At 45.1% G+C, this 22,487-nt stretch overlaps 1 protein-coding gene across 1 annotated transcript; it reads right to left on the bottom strand.

Annotated features, from left to right (window-relative positions):
* Positions 1 to 17,111: 17,111 nt before the first annotated feature.
* On the bottom strand, positions 17,112 to 21,133 carry ID4 (inhibitor of DNA binding 4). Its single transcript, XM_068236963.1, has 3 exons — positions 20,492 to 21,133; positions 19,628 to 19,688; positions 17,112 to 19,161 (listed from the first exon to the last, which is right to left on the bottom strand). Exons 1-2 carry the CDS (start codon positions 20,837 to 20,839, stop codon positions 19,641 to 19,643), a joined length of 396 nt encoding a protein of 131 aa, XP_068093064.1. The 5' UTR covers positions 20,840 to 21,133; the 3' UTR covers positions 17,112 to 19,161; positions 19,628 to 19,640.
* Positions 21,134 to 22,487: the final 1,354 nt, after the last annotated feature.

Genomic DNA, 22,487 nt, shown 5'->3' with positions numbered 1-22,487 from the left:
GATGAGTTATTGCTTGCCGTCTCCCCTCTTTCTTTTCTAGAACTGTGATTGGTGCTCCCTTTAACACTGCAGCCAATCACAAGACCTTTGTCCTGGATGAGAACACAATCTAAAGCCTGGTACCCCCATGCAATTTCCCATCGGACAGATGAGTTGATAGATAATTTCTGACAGATCCGATCAGATTTCCGATCGTTTTATTGATTAATTTTCTGATCACTTTTATGCAAATCGATCAGAAAAACGATCGGAAATCAGATCGGACCTGTCGGAAATTATCTATTTGACCCATCTGACGGGAAGTTGCATGGTGTGTACTAGGCTTAACCCATGGACTGGCAGATCCATCTGTCAGAAGAAAATGTAGCAGCATCGGTAAAGAAAAATCCATGGCCCATACCATCAATCCTGAAAGGTAAAGCATTCTTTTTAAGGCACACATTCATTTCAAAAAGTGTTGAGTGATTGCTTCCCCCTCCCCCCCCAACCCAAGGCAACTTAGTTTCTAAATTCCCCTAGAGGCAAAAGAAAGCATACACCTGTTTGTAGTAGATCAAAATATCAGTGGGCACAGGCTTACTGCCCAAACGGCTAAGATTGTCATACAGCGCTCCCAATGAAGTGATCTGCCTCCGTCCTGGTGACATGTGGGTAGCTTCTAACATAACCCCTGCTAGTGGTGCTCAGCAGAGCTCGAATATTCGAGTAGCTCGAATATTCGAGCTCTTTTTCAGCTATTCGAGCTCGGTATTCGAGCTCCGAATAGCTGTAGCTATTCGAATGGGCTATTCGAGAACACTCGAATAGCCCATTCACTATTCGAGCTATTCGAGCAAACCGGCGCTATTCGAGCTCGGTACCGAGCTCGAATAGCGTCATAGCCCAGATTGATGTCCTTAGAGCCAATCAGAGGGCTCCCAGGCCCTCTGACGGCAGCCAATCACAGAGGGGGACCCTGGCCAGCCCCTACCCTATAAATAGCGGCCGCCATGTTCGGGTTTTCCATGCTTGCCTGAGACTTGTACAGAGAGAGATCTGCTCCTTTGTGCTTTGGCTTAGCAAGTGCTCTATTGTGTTCATTTACCTAGCGTTTTTGCTCACCTACACCTGCCATATACACCTGTATTGTTGTTATTTAGATAGACATTGTATTTTAGTTAGTAGCTTGTGTGTTACATTAGAGACAGGCAGCTGCTGCAAGCTTACAGGTTTAGGCCTCAGGGGGGCCTTGCCTCTGTGGGCAGCTGTCCTCTGTTTATTTCTCTCATCATCTATACCAGTATTTCTGCTGTCCTTTACTAATAGTATTGTAGTTATACTGTACTAGGAGTAGGACACTCACTGACTGTCACTGTTTATAGGCTACTAGCTAGCTCCTGCGTGTGTGCACTCACTCACTGTCTGTGTGTACACACACTCTATTTCCTTCTGATTACTGATTGATTATTGTTAGTTGTACTTACTTACTACTTACTCTTACTGTACCCGTAGGGACACTCACTGTCACTGTTCATATAGGCTACTAGCTCCTGCGTGTGCGCACTCACTGTCTGAGTGTACACACACAACACACACTCTATTTCCTTCTGATCGCTGATTGATTATTGTAATTAGTTAGTTCTACTTACTGTTACTACTTACTCTTACTGTACTAGGAGTCTAGGACACTCAGTCACTGTGTTCATAGGCTACTAGCTCCTGCGTGCGTGCACTCACTGTCTGAGTGTACACACACCCACACTCCATTTCCTTCTGATCGCTGATTGATTATTGTTATTAGTTAGTTCTACTTACTGTTACTACTTACTTACTCTTACTGTACTAGGAGTCTAGGACACTCAGTCACTGTGTCCATAGGCTACTAGCTCCTGCGTGCGTGCACTCACTGTCTGAGTGTACACACACCACCCACACTCCATTTCCTTCTGATCGCTGATTGATTATTGTTATTAGTTAGTTCTACTACTTACTGTTACTACTTACTGTACTAGGAGTCTAGGACACTCAGTCACTGTGTCCATAGGCTACTAGCTCCTGCGTGCGTGCACTCACTGTCTGAGTGTACACACACCACCCACACTCCATTTCCTTCTGATCGCTGATTGATTATTGTTATTAGTTAGTTCTACTACTTACTGTTACTACTTACTTACTCTTACTGTACTAGGAGTCTAGGACACCCAGTCACTGTGTCCATAGGCTACTAGCTCCTGCGTGCGTGCACTCACTGTCTGAGTGTACACACACCACCCACACTCCATTTCCTTCTGATCGCTGATTGATTATTGTTATTAGTTAGTTCTACTTACTGTTACTACTTACTTACTCTTACTGTACTAGGAGTCTAGGACACTCAGTCACTGTGTCCATAGGCTACTAGCTCCTGCGTGCGTGCACTCACTGTCTGAGTGTACACACACCACCCACACTCCATTTCCTTCTGATCGCTGATTGATTATTGTTATTAGTTAGTTCTACTACTTACTGTTACTACTTACTGTACTAGGAGTCTAGGACACTCAGTCACTGTGTCCATAGGCTACTAGCTCCTGCGTGCGTGCACTCACTGTCTGAGTGTACACACACCACCCACACTCCATTTCCTTCTGATCGCTGATTGATTATTGTTATTAGTTAGTTCTACTACTTACTGTTACTACTTACTTACTCTTACTGTACTAGGAGTCTAGGACACCCAGTCACTGTGTCCATAGGCTACTAGCTCCTGCGTGCGTGCACTCACTGTCTGAGTGTACACACACCACCCACACTCCATTTCCTTCTGATCGCTGATTGATTATTGTTATTAGTTAGTTCTACTTACTGTTACTACTTACTTACTCTTACTGTACTAGGAGTCTAGGACACTCAGTCACTGTGTCCATAGGCTACTAGCTCCTGCGTGCGTGCACTCACTGTCTGAGTGTACACACACCACCCACACTCCATTTCCTTCTGATCGCTGATTGATTATTGTTATTAGTTAGTTCTACTACTTACTGTTACTACTTACTGTACTAGGAGTCTAGGACACTCAGTCACTGTGTCCATAGGCTACTAGCTCCTGCGTGCGTGCACTCACTGTCTGAGTGTACACACACCACCCACACTCCATTTCCTTCTGATCGCTGATTGATTATTGTTATTAGTTAGTTCTACTACTTACTGTTACTACTTACTTACTCTTACTGTACTAGGAGTCTAGGACACCCAGTCACTGTGTCCATAGGCTACTAGCTCCTGCGTGCGTGCACTCACTGTCTGAGTGTACACACACCACCCACACTCCATTTCCTTCTGATCGCTGATTGATTATTGTTATTAGTTAGTTCTACTTACTGTTACTACTTACTTACTCTTACTGTACTAGGAGTCTAGGACACTCAGTCACTGTGTCCATAGGCTACTAGCTCCTGCGTGCGTGCACTCACTGTCTGAGTGTACACACACCACCCACACTCCATTTCCTTCTGATCGCTGATTGATTATTGTTATTAGTTAGTTCTACTACTTACTGTTACTACTTACTGTACTAGGAGTCTAGGACACTCAGTCACTGTGTCCATAGGCTACTAGCTCCTGCGTGCGTGCACTCACTGTCTGAGTGTACACACACCACCCACACTCCATTTCCTTCTGATCGCTGATTGATTATTGTTATTAGTTAGTTCTACTACTTACTGTTACTACTTACTGTACTAGGAGTCTAGGACACTCAGTCACTGTGTCCATAGGCTACTAGCTCCTGCGTGCGTGCACTCACTGTCTGAGTGTACACACACCACCCACACTCCATTTCCTTCTGATCGCTGATTGATTATTGTTATTAGTTAGTTCTACTACTTACTGTTACTACTTACTTACTCTTACTGTACTAGGAGTCTAGGACACCCAGTCACTGTGTCCATAGGCTACTAGCTCCTGCGTGCGTGCACTCACTGTCTGAGTGTACACACACCACCCACACTCCATTTCCTTCTGATCGCTGATTGATTATTGTTATTAGTTAGTTCTACTTACTGTTACTACTTACTTACTCTTACTGTACTAGGAGTCTAGGACACTCAGTCACTGTGTCCATAGGCTACTAGCTCCTGCGTGCGTGCACTCACTGTCTGAGTGTACACACACACCACCCACACTCCATTTCCTTCTGATCGCTGATTGATTATTGTTATTAGTTAGTTCTACTTACTGTTACTACTTACTTACTCTTACCGTACTAGGAGTCTAGGACACTCAGTCACTGTGTCCATAGGCTACTAGCTCCTGCGTGCGTGCACTCACTGTCTGAGTGTACACACACTAAATTTACTTGTGATTACTACTACTGATTATTGTAACTGCTAGTTGTACTTCCTGACTGTTAATACTTACTTACTGTACTAGGGGACACTCACTCAGTCACCTCACCAACCAACCCACTCCATTAAAGTACCCCACTTTTCACCCGCCCTTTTACAAAACTTTTGTCTATACGCCCAAAACATTGAAGATGTCTGGAAGTGGCAGCCAGCGCGGTTTGGGCAAGGGGAAGGGCAGCAAGGGAATCAGGAAGAGAGGGAGCAGCATTGTGGCAAGCCGCGGCCGCGGGCGCGCCACCATGCACAGTTCCGCAGCAGCAGCAGCAGCGTCAGTGGCTAACATTCCTCCCATAGCCACTGGCCGTGGACGCCTTGGGCGCCGCCCAGGAGGAGCATCTGCAACTCACGCTGCAGAGACACAGCAGCAGCAGCGTGTAGCACCTGCTCCCATTTTCCTCCAGCCGGGTCGGAAACGTCCCATTGAGGAAAAGGATGCAGACACTGTGGTGCAACTCATGACGGAGGATGAGCAGCCCGCCATCAGCTCTGCATCCGAGGCCTCCACCCTCACCACCACCACCCCTGTTCGCAGCAGCCGCCCAGCAGGGCCTGGGGAGGAGGCCAGTTCACCGTCAGTCGCCGACCTGTCACTCAGCACTCTTTTGACCCCAGGCATGATGAGTCAATTGAATGCTGTTGTTGGCGATTTGGAGGAGGAGATGCTGATGGGCACTTTGGGGGAGGAGGGATTGGACAGCAAGACTGTGGCGACAGTCAAGCGTCCCATCCATGCATCAGCAGAGGAGTTTGGGGGGTCATCATCAGAGCAGGACATGTTTCAGGAGGGGCATGATGATGATGACCCGGTGACAGACAGAGACTGGGTGCCAACACATCCAGAGGATGTCGTCCTCAGCAGCTCTGAGGAGGAGGAGGAGGATGCGGTTGTGGGCCTTGCAAGGAGGCGCATCATTGCAAGCATTGGCAGCGTCCCACAGCCTGCTGGTGTCTCAGGCTCAGCAGCAGCAGCAGCAGCATCAGCCAGTACCACCACCAGCCGCACCCAAGACCCCCCCCCCCCCCCAACCACCACAGGGAAACAGGCAGCAGCGCTTCCATGCCGTAGGGGGATGTTTTTGTCACCAATCTGGCGGTTTTTCACCATGCCCACAGTGTACAGCAAGTACGCCACTTGCAACCACTGTCAGCGGAAGTTGAGCAGAGGTGCAGACCCCTTGAAGTTCAGCACCAGCTCGCTGATCAACCACCTTTCTGCGAAACACTTCCACCAGCATGAGGAGTTCCAGAGGCTGAAGGCATCTGGTGCTGGCAGTGGCACCAATCCCATCACTGCACAGCCTTCAGCAGCAGCAGCAGCAACAGCAGCCACCCGCCCTCCTGCTCCTCCAGCAGCACCAGCAGGAGTGCGGAAACGCCCTGCTCCTCCCCCCTCTGCAACTCCTGCCGCCGACACTGAGGCCTGTTCTGGCAGCCAGTCCTCAGTGGCCTCCTCTGCTCCGTCTGCTGATTCCCGTGCCAGCAAAAAGGCACGCCAGAGCCTTTTGAGCGAGTCCTTCCAGGGGGTGGTTAGGGCTCTGCCTCCCAGCAGCCGTCGCGTGCGGCAGCTGAACGGCTTGCTGGCACGGGCCATGTGCTCCCAACTCCTGCCGTACACGCTCGTGCAGGAGGGGAGCGACATGCGGGCGCTGCTTGCTTGTGCAGCCCCAGACTGGCAGCTCCCCAGCAGACACTTCTTCGCCCGCAAGGCCATTCCTGCACTGCACCGCTTTGTGATGGCCAATGTGGAGCGAGGGCTGGAGCACGCGGTTGGTGAAAGGGTCCACGTCACCATGGACTCCTGGAGCAGCCGCTTCGGGACAGGCCGCTACCTGTCCTTCACTGTCCACTGGGTCAGCTTGGTGGAAGGGGGTGAGGATGGGAGAGCAGCAGCGGGCACAGCAGCAGCAGCAACACAGTGGGTGGTGCCACCCCGCAGGGTCAGGGGAACTGCAGCGGGTTCCTCCGATCCTCTGCCATCCTCCGCCACACCTGGCCAAACCCCCCGCCTCAGCAGCAGTGTGAAGGCCCGCCACTGCCAAGCGCTGCTGCACTTGGTCAGCCTTGGCAAGACCAAGCTGACGGCAGCCCACGTGTTGGCCAAACTCCAGGAGCAGGAGCGGATTTGGCTGACCCCCAGAGGCCTCAGAGTCGGAGAGGTGGTGTCCGACAATGGGGCCAATCTGGTTGCTGCCATAGACAGGGGAAACCTGACCCACATCCCCTGTCTTGCCCACGTGCTGAACCTGGTGGTGCAGAAGTTCCTGCGCACCTACCAGGGGATGGACGAGCTGCTGGAAACGGCAAGGAACGTTGTGCGTCACTTCCGGCGCTCGGCTGCAGCCTGTGCGAGCCTGGAAGACGTGCAAAAGGAGCTGGATCTGCCACGCCATCGGCTGATCATTGACGTTCCGACTCGCTGGAACTCCACCCTGGCGATGTTGGAGCGTCTGGTTGAACAGAAGCACGCTGTCAACCACTACCTTGCCCTGGCCACTGTTTCCGCAGCTCAGAGAAGGGACAAGACCAGCAACATCCCGTCCATCGTCCCCGATGATGACTGGAGGCACATGCAGCAGGTGTGCTTAGTGCTGGCTCCCTTCCTGCAGGCCACAAACATGGTGAGCAGGGACCATGCTATGGTCTGCGAGTGGGTGCCCCTGGTTTCTCTGCTGAACAGGGCACTCGATGCTTTGCTGGCACAGGGAGCGGCAGCCTTGGACCAGCAGGAGCGGCAAGCAGCTGCACAGTCCACCTCTGAGGGGGAGGAGGAGGAGGACTTGGTGGAGGTCCCTGACCTGGCTGCTGATGAGGGGGATCAGCGCAGTGCAGCTGAGTTGGTGCGGGGGTGGAGAGAGGATGAGGCAGCAGAGGAGGAGGATGAGGAGGACAGCACTGACGTCGATGTGCCAGCAGACGTGGCCCGCCTCTTCCCAATGGCAGCGCACATGCTGACGTGCCTGCGCAGGGACCCCAGGGTGATCCAGATGAAGCAGAGGGAGGACATCTGGATCAGCATGATGTTGGACCCACGCCTCAAGGGGAAGTTGAGCCAGTTCCTGCCGCCTGCAGGAGGAGACCCAGCGCAACAAATAAGGAGCTTGCAGCAGGCCCTTGTTGAGCGCTTGGAGGAAGCCTTCCCCCAGCCTTCCACCCCCACTGTCCAGCAGCCAGCACAGAGGCAGCAGCAGGTGCCTGCATCCAGCAGCAGCAAGCGCCCCACAGACCTGCTGTCTCTCAGCCACGAGCTCTACAGGACTGTAGAGGCTCCGGCAGCAGTGACTAGAGAGGAGATGCATGCAGCAGCATCCTCCTCCGGTCACAGCCAGCGCCTGACCCGCATGGTGGCTGACTACATGGGGTCCTACAGCGGGCTTGACAGCGATGCCCCTGTTGATCCCATGGAGTATTGGGTCAAGCGCATGGAGATCTGGAGCGAGCTGGCGCAGTACGCCCTGGAAGTGCTGTCCTGCCCCCCTTCCAGCGTGCTGTCCGAGCGCTGCTTCAGTGCAGCTGGTGGCGTGGTCACCGAGAAACGCTCACGTCTGTCTCACAAGTCTGTGGACAGACTGACGTTTCTCAAGATGAACCAGGCGTGGGTGGAAGGCGAGTTCCTGGCCCCTGTTGTCGGCGAGAGGGGGACATGAACTGGCTGCCGGAACTTAGTACCATCGTTAATGTGCCTTACCACCCTTTACCACCTCCTGGCTCCTGCTCACTAAGCCAGCCTGGTTCACTTTGACTATTACGTCGCCTGCAGCCACACATTTCACACCTACAGTGGGCTGCTGCTGTGTACTGCCCTTCTGCTGTCTGTCTGTGTTTCCCACTGCCAGGGTACACAGAATTACCTTCTGCTGCCACTCTGCCACCAGCTATTACGTCAAAACAATAGCTATATTGGTTGTAAAACCAAAACCAAAAAAAACCAATAAAAAAAAAAAAAGGTTTAATTTTTCTGAGGTGCCCGGGTTGAAAACTGTGTTGTCCCAGTTGTGTATTGGACACAATGTGGGCTGCACGACCGCTGTCTGGGACCTCCTGTTGTGTTTATTTACAGCCCTGGTATCACCGCTAGGTACCAGGGCTATTATGTCACGCTGCCTACCTGCTGCCACACTCACACTGCTCCTCCATTCCTCCTGCTGCTGCTGTCTGTCTGTGTTTCCCACTGCCAGGGTACACAGAATTACCGTCTGCTGCCACTCTGCCACCAGCTATTACGTCACAACAATAGCTGCTCACACTGCTCCTCCATTCCTCCTGCTGCTGCTGTCTGTCTGTGTTTCCCACTGCCAGGGTACACAGAATTACCTTCTGCTGCCACTCTGCCACCAGCTATTACGTCAAAACAATAGCTATATTGGTTGTAAAACCAAAACCAAAAAAAACCAATAAAAAAAAAAAAAGGTTTAATTTTTCTGAGGTGCCCGGGTTGAAAACTGTGTTGTCCCAGTTGTGTATTGGACACAATGTGGGCTGCACGACCGCTGTCTGGGACCTCCTGTTGTGTTTATTTACAGCCCTGGTATCACCGCTAGGTACCAGGGCTATTATGTCACGCTGCCTACCTGCTGCCACACTCACACTGCTCCTCCATTCCTCCTGCTGCTGCTGTCTGTCTGTGTTTCCCACTGCCAGGGTACACAGAATTACCGTCTGCTGCCACTCTGCCACCAGCTATTACGTCACAACAATAGCTGCTCACACTGCTCCTCCATTCCTCCTGCTGCTGCTGTCTGTCTGTGTTTCCCACTGCCAGGGTACACAGAATTACCTTCTGCTGCCACTCTGCCACCAGCTATTACGTCAAAACAATAGCTATATTGGTTGTAAAACCAAAACCAAAAAAAACCAATAAAAAAAAAAAAAAGGTTTAATTTTTCTGAGGTGCCCGGGTTGAAAACTGTGTTGTCCCAGTTGTGTATTGGACACAATGTGGGCTGCACGACCGCTGTCTGGGACCTCCTGTTGTGTTTATTTACAGCCCTGGTATCACCGCTAGGTACCAGGGCTATTATGTCACGCTGCCTACCTGCTGCCACACTCACACTGCTCCTCCATTCCTCCTGCTGCTGCTGTCTGTCTGTGTTTCCCACTGCCAGGGTACACAGAATTACCGTCTGCTGCCACTCTGCCACCAGCTATTACGTCACAACAATAGCTGCTCACACTGCTCCTCCATTCCTCCTGCTGCTGCTGTCTGTCTGTGTTTCCCACTGCCAGGGTACACAGAATTACCTTCTGCTGCCACTCTGCCACCAGCTATTACGTCAAAACAATAGCTATATTGGTTGTAAAACCAAAACCAAAAAAAACCAATAAAAAAAAAAAAAGGTTTAATTTTTCTGAGGTGCCCGGGTTGAAAACTGTGTTGTCCCAGTTGTGTATTGGACACAATGTGGGCTGCACGACCGCTGTCTGGGACCTCCTGTTGTGTTTATTTACAGCCCTGGTATCACCGCTAGGTACCAGGGCTATTATGTCACGGCGAGCTGCCTGCCTCATTGACTGCCTGCTGCCACACACTCATCCTCCTCCTCCTGCTGCTGAATTTACCTCCTGCTGTCTTTGTGTTTCCACTGCCAGGGAGCACATACAATGGCGCTTCCAACATGCGTGCGCCCACCAGCTATTTGTTACGCTCAAAAATAGCTGCATTTCTTTAAAAAAAAATTTGAAAAGAGAAATACGTGAAGAAGAAGAAGAAGACGATATTGAAAAAGAAGGAGAAGGAGAAGATGAAGAAGAAGATGAAGAAGAAGATGAAGAAGAAGAAGATGAAGATGAAGAAGATGAAGATGAAGAAGAAGAAGAAGATGAAGAAGAAGAAGATGAAGAAGAAGATGAAGAAGATGAAGATGAAGAAGAAGAAGAAGATGATGAAGAAGATGAAGAAGAAGAAGAAGAAGATGAAGAAGAAGAAGATGAAGAAGAAGAAGATGAAGAAGAAGATGAAGAAGATGAAGAAGAAGATGAAGAAGATGAAGATGAAGAAGAAGAAGAAGATGATGAAGAAGATGAAGAAGAAGAAGAAGAAGATGAAGAAGATGAAGAAGAAGAAGAAGAAGATGAAGAAGAAGAAGAAGAAGATGAAGAAGATGAAGAAGATGAAGAAGATGAAGAAGAAGATGAAGATGAAGAAGATGAAGATGAAGAAGATGAAGATGAAGAAGATGAAGAAGATGAAGAAGAAGAAGAAGATGAAGAAGAAGAAGAAGAAGATGAAGAAGAAGATGAAGAAGATGAAGATGAAGAAGAAGAAGAAGATGATGAAGAAGAAGAAGAAGAAGAAGAAGAAGATCTAGAAGAAGATTAAGAAAGATAAAGAAGAAGAAGAACAAGTATATACAGTAACACTACACTACTGAACCAAATTAAGGACACAACTTCTCTTTCCACATTTTTTTTTAAAGGAACATCCCCACATAATCACTTGCTGTTGTTACTTGGAAAAAAAGATGTTTCTTGCATCATTCACCCTCAAAACAAGTGTTGGAAGCTATTTTGGGCCAATTCGAATAGTCAGCTCGAATAGTGAGCTCGAATACCGACTCGAATAGTGAGCTCGAAGTCCGAGGTCGAATCGAATAGTAAAAAATATTCGACTCGAATATTCGACTGACCTCGAATAATTTACTATTCGAATTCGACCAAATTCGAATTTTTAAAAGGGGTATTTGAGCACCACTGACCCCTGCTATTCTGTGCGTGAATATCACATGCCCTGCAAGTCATCGGGCTTCACCAAATGTAGTATAGGACAGAGGAACAGGCCTTCTTAGGACTTCCATGCAGGAAGGGGCACTTCACAAGTTCACTTATCCTTATTAAAAGGAACCTGAGATATGGAGGTTGACATATTTAATTTTAAACAATGCCACTTGCCTGGCTGTCCTGCGGATCCTCTGCCTCTAATACTTTTAGCCACAAACCCTGAACAAACATGAAAATCTGATTTTTCTGAATGAAGCTACATACACACGTCCAACTAAACTGCCTGACTATCGTCTGACTTTAGTGTGTTGGACAATAACCAGGCATATTTAGGCGTGCTGTCTTGACGAGCGACTGATAACAGTTGTTGCGTCCGATCCAACTGTCGGATCTATGGTGGCCTACTGTCGTCTGATATCTGTGCAGCTGGTTCATGTGTACAAGTCATTTGAACGACTTGTACTAGTTTTGAATGCGTACTCTGTTGTGTGCATTATGTAAATACGTTGGTCGTTTATCTGTCTGTTGTCGTGACGTGTGGAAATAAAGGTCGTAGAGGTCATCAAGTCGTGCAGTTTGTCAAGTCGTGTGCGTGTTGTGCACTTCTTGGGCGTGTGTATGAGTCTTTAAGTCTGACTGACTGGATTGTCAGCATGCTTGTTTCAGGTATGTGATTCAGACACTGCTCATGCCAGAGATCAGCCAGGCAACAGGTATTGTTTAACAGGGAATAAATATAGAAGCCTCTGTATCCCTCTCACTTCAGGTTCCCTATAAAGGATTTTTAATCATACCGATATAAGGTCCTTCTATACAGGTGCAGCTACCTATTCAACTGCACTTAAAAAACAACTGTCATGAGAAGAATATGGAGGTTGCCATATTTATTTCCTCTTAAACAATACCAGGCAGCCCTGAGGATCTATTTGGCTGCATTAGTGTTTGAATCAGACCAGGAACAAGTATGCAGCTAATCTTGTTAGATTTGACAAGAATGTCAGAAACACCTGATCTGCTGCATGCTTGTTCAGTGTCTATGGTATTAGAGGCAGAGGATCAGGCAAGATAGCCAGGTAACTGGTATTGCTTAAAGGGAACCTTAACTGTGAGCTGTTTTTCAAAATAAAATAATTCCCTTGCTACTTACAATTCACAGTATCTAATGGTTCGATTTTCGCCACTCTGCTCATCCCCGTTCTCCGTTGGTGGCATAGTTTTGTTTCCCTGACGTCATGAACATGGCGGCGAACGGGAGCTATTACTTCCGGGGCAGCGTGTAGCCCTGGCTGCATTGTTCTGAGCATGTACTCCCGCACTGTCAGATTCTGCTGCTGCGTACAAGCACACAGTCAGAGGGGCTCAGTGGGGAGCATGCGCATAAACTGTGCAGATGCTGGCTGTGTTTCCTCATTCTGTAAAGTACCTCCCACTGAGGGGAGTGCTCTTGCACGAGTGTATGTCATGATGTTACAAGCGTGAACGCTATAATTCACAATGCGCCTGCGCGCAAGTTGGACTACTGCGCAGGCGTGAAATACAGACGGGTGCTAGGACCATGCGAGGGAGGTAGAATAGGCAATAGTACTTGCGGGGAAAGCAGATGGCGACTGGTCAGTCGACCGAAAATGACGGAGCGTACTACGGGGCTCAGAGGCACAATTGTAAACAGCAGACAGTGCGCTAAGTGTCTGCTGTACTTGCTACATTGAATGGAATGGTTGTTTTTAATATATGTCAGTTAAAGCGGACCCAAACCAAACATTTTTTTAATTCAAAATACTTAGTTGCACTAGTTTGACACATACAAAGATAAATAAACACTCATTCAAGCCTATGAGCATTTCAGTGCATGCTTTTCACCCTTCTCTTTTCATAACTAGGGTTATACAGGTGGCAGCCATTAGCAATTGCTCCATTGCTGGACACTACCTACTCCAGCATTTTGCCGGATTCTGTCCAGGAATTTGAAAGGAAGGGAGGGGTTTCTGCAATAAATGTAAAATATTTTATATTTGTTATCAAGCAGCTGAAAGAAGGCTGCTATTTATTATTATACGTTCGAAAATAGATTTTATTTCTGAAATCTTGAATTTTTAATTTGGGTCCACTTTAAGGTTCATTTTAAAAGGAAATAAATATAGCAGCCTCCATATCCCTCTTGTAACAGTTGTCCTGTGAAATGAATGTTAAATTGAATGCACTTTATGTGGGAAAATACATACTTCAACACACATGGGTGTGAAAAACCAGTAAATCAAATAAAGAGAACACCCATTTTAAATAGGCAGAAGTGTGAATTGGCCCTCACAAGTGGTCACCGGGGCAGGAAAGCATCAGAAATCTCTTCAATGCCAACAATGACATGGCCAGAAGAAAGAAAGTGAAATCCAACCACAATGTATCCAAAGCTAAAATTCCTTTTAGCTAGAGTTCTGCCTTAACCATGAACACTGGTTAGATGAGAAGATTGGCATCAGAGATAACCAGCCGCTACCACATGCTACAGAGATGTGAATACTGCAGCAGAAATATGGGCACAGCAAGAGCTGATCCTAGTTTTTGTGATCTAGTTTCTTCTCAGTTTCCTGCCTCAGTGTGTAATGTGAGATAACGAGGGTATAAGACAGAGAAAATTACACGCTACACTTTATGGTTTATTAAAATCCTAGTTATCATTTCAGCAGTATCCCAGCTCATAGGAACAAGCGAAATGTATTTAAAATGTTGCATATGCTTTGAGCAACGTGCTTTTTATCAAGTGCAGGAGCCAGCCTTGGGGTCATGGTAAGGACACCCTGATCCATTAGAGGTCAATTTAAACGGACATATACAAATAAATGTAAGGTGAGCACACTTTGCTGCCACGCTTCAGCATGAAATCTCCTCAGCTAGGAGCACGGCTGTATGATTAGCTAATTCTGGTGGGTGCTAGTACTATACCATTGCAGCACTATTGTCTCAGGTTCGATTTACAGCCAGGACACAATCTGCATGGAGTTTGTATGTTTTGTGTGGGTTTCTTCCCAGATCCCCGAAACAGACTGATAGATTACTTGGCTTACCTGCAAAACTGGCCCTAGACTATGAGATAGATATATGACTACAGTGCGGACATTACTTTGAGCTCCTTTGACAGACACTAATGACATAAATTATTTGGTGCACTGTGTAAAGTATAATGCTGCCTTCTGTCTGTTATTTTTTCCCCTAATGTGAATTCGGAAGCAGCTCACTGATTTCAATAGGCTGCAACTTCCCCTCCAAATTCACGTGTGGGAAAATGGCTCCAAATCACCCCTTTAAAGAAAATGTCAGAATCAAAGTGACACTGAAGCAAAAATAAATTATGATATAATGAACTGTATGTGTAGTACAGATAATTAATAGAATATTTTCAGTTATATAGCTGTTTTCCTATAACATTGCATCATTCTCTAATATTTGCTGTTTATAAATTACACTCTGCATTTTAAATAATGAAACAGAGCAAGACAAGACAAGACAAGACAAGACAAATAACATGTATATTGCGCTTTTCTCCTTGCGGACTCAAAGCGCCAGAGCAGAGCAGCAGCCACTAGGGCGCGCTCTATTGGCAGTAGCAGTGTAAGGGAGACTTGCCAAAGGTCTCCTACTGAATTAGTGCTGGCTTACTGAACAGGCAGAGCAGAGATTCGAACCCTGGTCTCCTGTGTCAGAGGCAGAGCCCTTAACCATTACATCATGTAGCCAGACATGGCCTTGTCTTTTGTGTTCAACAGTTGTCAAGAGAAAAATTAGACAAGATAGCAGTGTTAGGAAGACTTGCCTAAGGTCTCCTACTGAATAGGTGCTGGCTTACTGAACAGACAGAAACGAGATTTGAACTCTGGTCTCCTGAGTCAGAGGCAGAGCAGAGCTAATGACCCTTTGAACTTCCAGGCAGAAAAACCTTAAATAAGCAAAAAAACTGTGAAAGACAGGTTGAGATAAGTGCTTCATAAAATAGCACTGTTTTCTGACTAAATTATTTGGAGAGCTCAGAGAAGCTCTTTTGCATAGATAACAAGTGAAGTTTAACTCTTCCTGTACTGGAAACAATATGAGACTCATATCTGTGCTACTAATGTTCTATTTCTTAGCAGTACTACGCATACAATTCATTATATCATAAGTTTATTTTTCATTTCAGATTCCCTTTAAATAAAGGCATAACCGTATATTCATGTCAATTGTTTTCCGCTTTAACTAAATCTGTGTTAAATCACAACTCCTTTAAGAGCCGTTTGCATGCAAATTAGCTTTATAATATTTATTTTAACAACATAGCAAGCCTTTCTGCAGAGTAAAACACTGTTTATTAGGTTCCCATGGCTTAACCAGTCAGTACACTTGGAAGAAGTAAAATAAAACAAATCTAGCACCTGTGTGTGGCCATTCTTCCTCCTTGGCATGCCAGAGCAGAACAGGTGTCAGACACTCTGCGCCAGTAAAGCAGTTCCTCTTTTGTGCTTGGCAGGGGGGCACAGCATACCTCCCACTGGAGGACACTGATCCTCAATCAGGGTGGGCACAGGCCACAAATCATCCTCTCTTTCTGCTTTAGCAGATTAACTAACCTACATACATCAGAAGCCCTCCCAGATTCAGAAATGGGGGCAAAATTAATAGGTTGCACTTAGTGATGTAAATAGCTCTATCATTAGAAACTAGCGAAACTTTTCCTTTTGTTTAGAGTGCTTTAATGCTAATGATCACTATGATTACACTCCTTTAGGTAGGTCATGACCTATTTTCCTGGCTATGTAGGGCAGGAGTATTATTGCTCTCTATCAAGCAGCAGGTGCACAATGAGGTGTACAATTCACCGCTTTCAATAGAAAATATCTACTGTAATTAACTCCAGTTCTTGTAAACGCTCAGACTTTAATAGGATCCTAAATTACAGTTGGCCGGTTGATTTCGGTAACACAAGAGCATTATTATTAGTCATAAATTGGCCACACATCACATAGTGCCTTACCCTAAATAAGGCATTACAGCACACGTTGATATGGATGAACATGACATATGGCTTGCTTGGGAAAAAATACTGTTATGATCTGAAATGAGAATACTTGCAGGAATTTCTTCAGCATCGTTTCCCCACAGCTATGCTATTTTAAGGTAAACACGTAAATAAACACCAATACCTGTACTGCATAATCTTTATGGAAATAATGGAGCAACGATAGACTACCAAGTCTGTCCAATTTTTCCAGTAGACAGATCTACTTACATTTGATTTATTCACAAGACCTGCCGGCAAAAAGCTCCAAGCATCTACTATTTCTTACTATCCTCAAATATCTGCCAGTTATTCATAATATCTTGAACGTCAATCAAGACTTTAGTTTACCATTTCCACAACTTCTGTCAAAGAATAAGAACTGTATCTACAGTACAATTGTCTGACAGAATAAATCGCTTTGCCTTCACGATCTTTTTATTAAAACAGTTTCGATAATATGTGAAAGGATGATGTATATAGTTCATTTTATAAGCCTGGCAATGGAACAGAAAACTGGGAGGGATACCAAGACTGATAACAAGCTAAAAGGGGTTTTAAATCTAGCAAATATGAGCAGTTTTTGGGCACAGTCACCTTTGTGGTGCATCAAATTCCCAGCCTCTGAGTTTGTCAAGACTTTAATTTTGTCATTTCGTTATGCACATCAAAACGCCCAAATGTCTCTTTCCCCCAGTTTTGGCAGGTTACCTTTTTTTTTTTTTTTTTTTTTTAAACTCCATAGATGTTCATAAGATTATGGTCATTTGCTCAGTATTGTAGGAGAGTCATGACTCAAAAATTGAACATGAAGTTAAAAAATATCAAATAACTTTTTTTATTTAGTGCCAGCTGAAAACCTCTAAAAAAAGAAAAAGAAATGCTTGGAAGATACATAGTAAAGCCGTTACTAGTTATTGATACCCCCTTATATGCCCCCCCCTTCCACTTTCCATAATCAGGTTTCAATTTTTTTTCTTACACAATAAATACACAAGATGACAAAATTGAGACAAGTAAAATGTCCTTTTAATACTCGTGTAAAAAAGACACAGGAGAGGTTACAGTAGTAACTGTGATAAAAGTAAACATATTGTTATTGACAATTGATTTATTTTACTGTCATTCTCCCTTCACCCACAAAAAAACCCCCCACAGAACTCATAACTCAGACTGATACAGTTGTAGGTACAGTAACAGTTCCTTTGGTTGCAAGCAATGAAGTATGTATCTGCTTACTCTGTCTGCACAGTGAGTCCACTGACATAACTGACACATAAGAAAGGCTAAAATGCATTTTTTTAATTAAAAGAAAATCTAGAAGGAAAATATTATGTGTTAGCACCAGAATTCATGGGGAACCTTCCCCAGTGAATGGTGATTATACTCTCTGGCTGGAATTAAAACCAGACACTGCTTCTGTGGAAATAGAACTGAATGAGTGGTGCTAAATGACCATAATTGGCCATACTCATAAGCTAATTGAATACAGGCAAACCAAAGACTTAACAAGGAAGCAGAATGCATCCCAGAGACGAATGGGACAGTGCAACGCACACAACTGTATATTAGGTGGCATTTTATACTGATGGGAATGATTGTTCCACAGAGAATGCCAATTTCATATTCTAAAATATTAGTCAAAATTCACAATTTAAAACCAGCGGCAACCCCCCTTTTTTCCCAAGCCTGAAAGAAGCTCTATATAGGGTTTGCTGTATAGTTAGGGGCATTTTACTAGTATATTTATATCATTTATTTCATATTAAAAAATGTTTTGTTATTCTAAATGTATGATAATGTATCTGAAAAAAGTATAATCTGCATAAGTCATCCCATACTATTTTAGGGGACTGGGTGTAGAAGAAAGGGTTAATATTGGTCTGCAGCTGCATAAAATGAGGGCAAGGTGACCAATTTGAAATGTAAAAAAAGTGTATGGAGAATTTTAAGCAATCGAGTCTCACGCTACAGAAGGGAAAAAAATATCAATTTTTTTTTTTACACGCAGTCACCACCCTAAGAAAAATTCCAGCAGATAGGAGATGCAATCTCCATGGGCAAAATATCTAGGGGCATATGTTTGGTTTAATGTAACTTAAATCGTAGTTCAATGCTACACCCACTAATTATAGTTTGTGTAGTTAACATCTGAGCTGTAGAAAACAGACAACATCTGTAAACAAGCACAGCATATAATGATATTTCAGCTTCATAGGGAGCTGCACTAGAAGTGTTCTCTGCACACTGTACTGTGACCATTGCAAATCTAGCTTATACATTCCATGCCATCATGCAGGCAATGAAAATCAGATCCATCAGTTTTAGTTTATCATTCAACCTCCTCCTTGTTAATTTGTAACTATCTCTCTCCCATTTACAGACAGAAATCAAATTCCCCAGGGAGGAGACCCAAAAAAAGAACACATTCATATTTACAGAAAATATTTAATTAAAAATACTTCATAATTACAGTAGTCTATTAAAGCATATACTTTTATCACTTACACTTATAGAACATCTCTATATATACAGTATGAAATGTCACTCAGTTTGTTTTCTTGTAGTTCTCTATACAATATGTAACATTCCTGCAGGGAGAAGAAAAAATTCCCTGGCCTGATAAAATCATCTATTTTAAACAATAGATGTAAAAGAAAAAAAACAACAACAAAAAAACAAAAAAAGACAAAATTATCTACAATACTCTGGTAGATTAGTAAAGCTTCAGATTTCAGTTCTTCATTTGATAGTGTACGCTTGTCTAAGCAGTAACCCCCACAGTCCATCAGTTCAGGGACTTCCACAGTGCATGGACAATTCACGGCTGCTGTTACAAGATGATGCGAAGGAAGGACAGTGTTAAGGTGGCAATGATCGTGCTCAAATGGCGAACAGCTATATTCTCCGTAGTGTGTAGAAGCGATGTGTAGTTTGTATTTTATTCCCCCGCTTTTGTCTGGTGGCTGATTTTTTTCATTCCCCTCCCTTATTCTGTAATTTGTCTCTCTCTTTCTCTCTGTGCTCCTCCTGGCTCTGGATCTGCCTGCTGCACACCTGTGGAAGAGGAATGAATAGAGGGGGTGTGTGAACCATACTGCTCCAGACTGACTGGCGCCACCAACAAAACACAAGACATGCTTGATCAACAACCCAAAACAAACCAGGTCAAACTACAAGCACAGCTCCCAAGCTAGCCTGAGCATAGGAACGCAGCTGCAACGGACTGCTCAGTCCACAGTCCTCTCCCACACTGAGCTGTGCCTTATCTACTGTGACCTCCACCCCAGTGAAAAAAAAAACACAAGCCCCACTCCTCTAACATAATTACATCTACAAAGTAATTATTCAGCTAGGAGAGAAGATCAGGAATCAAGTTTAGAAATCTGGATTAAACATTAACCATTGTTTCCACAGCTTCCATGATATGAGATGGATATCTAGGACTGACCACTATATTGACAGTATTAGGAATAATAGTCACACTATGAGTACTAACAGAGACCAAAAGTTGAAAACTCACCTTGAAATACATCCTAACGGCAGAGTATACTGTCCCCTTGCTTGTTCACGACTGATGCAGCCTGCCAATCAAAACAGAGAACAGAAATGGGATTAAGTTTAGAAACTGGTACAGAGTGTGAGACAGCTTTATGACAGTCATTGGTCATGGTAGAGCATGGTGAGCTCCCTGCCTAGGCACTGACAGGTCACAAGCATCAGAACAGGTACATAGTAGACTGACCACCTTCAGCATGCCCTCTGCTAATTAAAATCTGACATACACCCAGGGCATCCAGGCAACTGGCACAAAGCTGGGGACCTCACAGCTGTCTGAATTGGGCATGAAGACAACGGCAAGCTTTATTTTTTTCTATCAGGACTGTGAAAAGGCCATCATAAGCAATTTAGTGACTGAATACCCTCCATACACTCTAATGAGTATGATTGCAACACATTTTCATAGAAAAAAAAGGACCCTATATAAACAAGAGGAAGAGACAGCTGCTTTCCACTCATCATGAAGAGAACTACTGTTTTCTGTTGCAAGAGGAAATTACAAGACTCTAACCCATAACACTGAACATAACCTGCCATCTGGGGAGAAGTCAAAACATTGCTGAGTGCTTTTATCCCAGTGTGGGACTGATGGATAGCAGTGTGTCAGGTGGATGTGCCCTTCCTCACTTGCCAGAGCTGTCATGAGACTCTAGCGGAGTCCAGATCATGATGAGTGAAAGCACAGCACCAGCAATGTGGCACCACTACAATAGACATCCATACTACATGAAAGAGCTTTAGCCATCATCTGACAAGAGCCAGCACAGGCTCAGCCCAGCAGCCTGCCTCTGCAACACAATGATCTTTGTGGGTGGGCATCTCTTACCGGGTCATTATTGAGGTCTGTTAGAGGGGTCCTGGCAGGTGCTTGCTGTCTCAGCAACACAGGGTGTGTGTCCAGTGCCAGCTGCAGGTCCAAGATGTAGTCAATAACATGCTGCAGAATCTCCACTTTGCTGACTTTCTTGTTGGGAGGAATGGTGGGCACCAGCCTCTTGAGCTTACTGTAACAGTCATTCATGTCATACTGCAGACATAAGGACTCCTCTTCCATCTTGTAAGCAGCAGCTACACCAAGGCTGTGATCAGCCAGGCAATGCAATGCCAGCTCCCCACACATGCCCGGAGCAGGGGCTTTCCGACTATGGGGACGGACTGGACTCACGGCTTTCATGGCAGGCTCCGATGAGGCTCTGCACAGGGCACTGCTTATCTCTTCCTAGCAAGTGAGCAGCAGCAGATCCAGAGCATGCAAATGTTAATCCAATGCAGTGACACAGGAGGGGGATTGCAGCTTGTGTTAGCAGCACAGAAATTCTCTGCTCGGCAGTTCCTAAATAGGTGTGGTGTGACAGCCGCTGGCTTCTTTCTGTAGCGATAGCAAAGCGCTGGATGACAGGAGGATGTGCAGAGCGTTCCTGCAAGTAGATAGCAGCGCCTCTCTCGTCAGCCAGCTCTGCTCTGCTACCTCCCTTCTGGCTTATAAGGCACGGAGCAGGCGGGGAGGGGGAGAAGGGAGAGGAGGAGTAATAACCAGGGGGAGAGCCACAGAGGATGGATGCACTCACCAGCAACTGTCAGCAGCTCCTGACTTATCAATATTCGCAATACCAACACAGACAGAATAAAGCACGGCTTAAAGTTCTATTTAAAAGCAAAATAAATAATTATAAAAAGAGATAAAAGAAAAAAAAAAAGCAACATACAAACATAAGCATAAACAAAAACTAAAGAAAAATGTGTATGGGTGAAAATGTAGGAATTGCATTCACTGCAATTTAGCAGTGAATATCAATTATGTCCATATACCTAAGGGCTGGAACCAGCTAGAGCGATTTTGTGAGCGTTAAGGGAGTGATTCAAACCTCTAGCGATTTCCCTAAACGCTCAGCTAGTGTTAGTGGATGGGCCAAATTCCACTGGAGCAGGAGCGGTTGCGATGAACAAAATCGCAAATGCAGGAAATGCAGCATTTTTGAGCGTTAGCGATTAACGTTAGCATTTCTGTAATGTAAAGTATATAAACGCTGGCATAATCGCTCATCAAAACCTACACAGAGCGATTTTGCTAGCATTTTTACATTACTGCACACTGTAAGAAAATTAATTGAAAGGACCAATCCGAATTAAAATCGCTAATCGCTACACAACCGCTGGCAAATTGATTACACTTTTTAAAATCGCTACCGAAAACGCTCATGAAATCACTTACAAACCGCTCATACAAAACGCTAGCGATTGCGATTAGCGATAGCGTTTTGTAGTGGGTTCCAGCTCTAAGTCCAGGCAAAAGGTATATCCAGACAGTATGTCAGTTAGGCATCTTTTACACATAACAGAATTTCTGTGCGAATTCTCATTCGCCGCACATCACATGCAAGTCAATGGCATCGCATTTGACTTGCGTTGTTGTGTGATATTTCGAAAGTGATATTTCTGCAGGGAAAAAAAACCCAGCCTACATGTGTGTTGTTTTCCAGACCTGAAATGCGATAAGCGTATAAAGTAAGTCAATGGAAACGCAGAAGGATTGTATTTGTTACGTGAAAATCACATCCAGTTTTGAAGTTAATTAGATACAGTATGATGTAAACTAAGTTCATTGAAATTGTATTTTAAAAAATTACATAAAAGCGTGATCAAACAAATGAAGGATCACTTCTGAAAAATCACAAAAGGCAGAATCGCAAATATGGAAAAAACGCAGTCAAAAATCACGATAAGTGTGAAGGCAGTCTAAATGGGATACTATGGAATGTGATCTAAAGGCATACACAGAATGAATTTTACCCACGTTTATTTATTTAGCTTTTTGGTAGTGC

The sequence above is a fragment of the Hyperolius riggenbachi genome, chromosome 5, assembly GCF_040937935.1.
Source record: "Hyperolius riggenbachi isolate aHypRig1 chromosome 5, aHypRig1.pri, whole genome shotgun sequence".
Lineage (NCBI taxonomy): Eukaryota > Metazoa > Chordata > Amphibia > Anura > Hyperoliidae > Hyperolius > Hyperolius riggenbachi.
Note: the sequence above shows the minus strand (reverse complement) of the source record. Positions and strands in the feature narration are given on the sequence as shown.

Excerpts from the sequence above, each read along its gene's own strand:
- ID4 (XM_068236963.1), bottom strand. The coding sequence starts at position 20,839 with ATGAAAGCCGTGAGTCCAGTCCGTCCCCATAGTCGGAAAGCCCCTGCT. Across the intron at positions 19,689-20,491 it reads CAGACCTCAATAATGACCCG|GCTGCATCAGTCGTGAACAA; the intron begins GTAAGAGATGCC and ends TTTGATTGGCAG.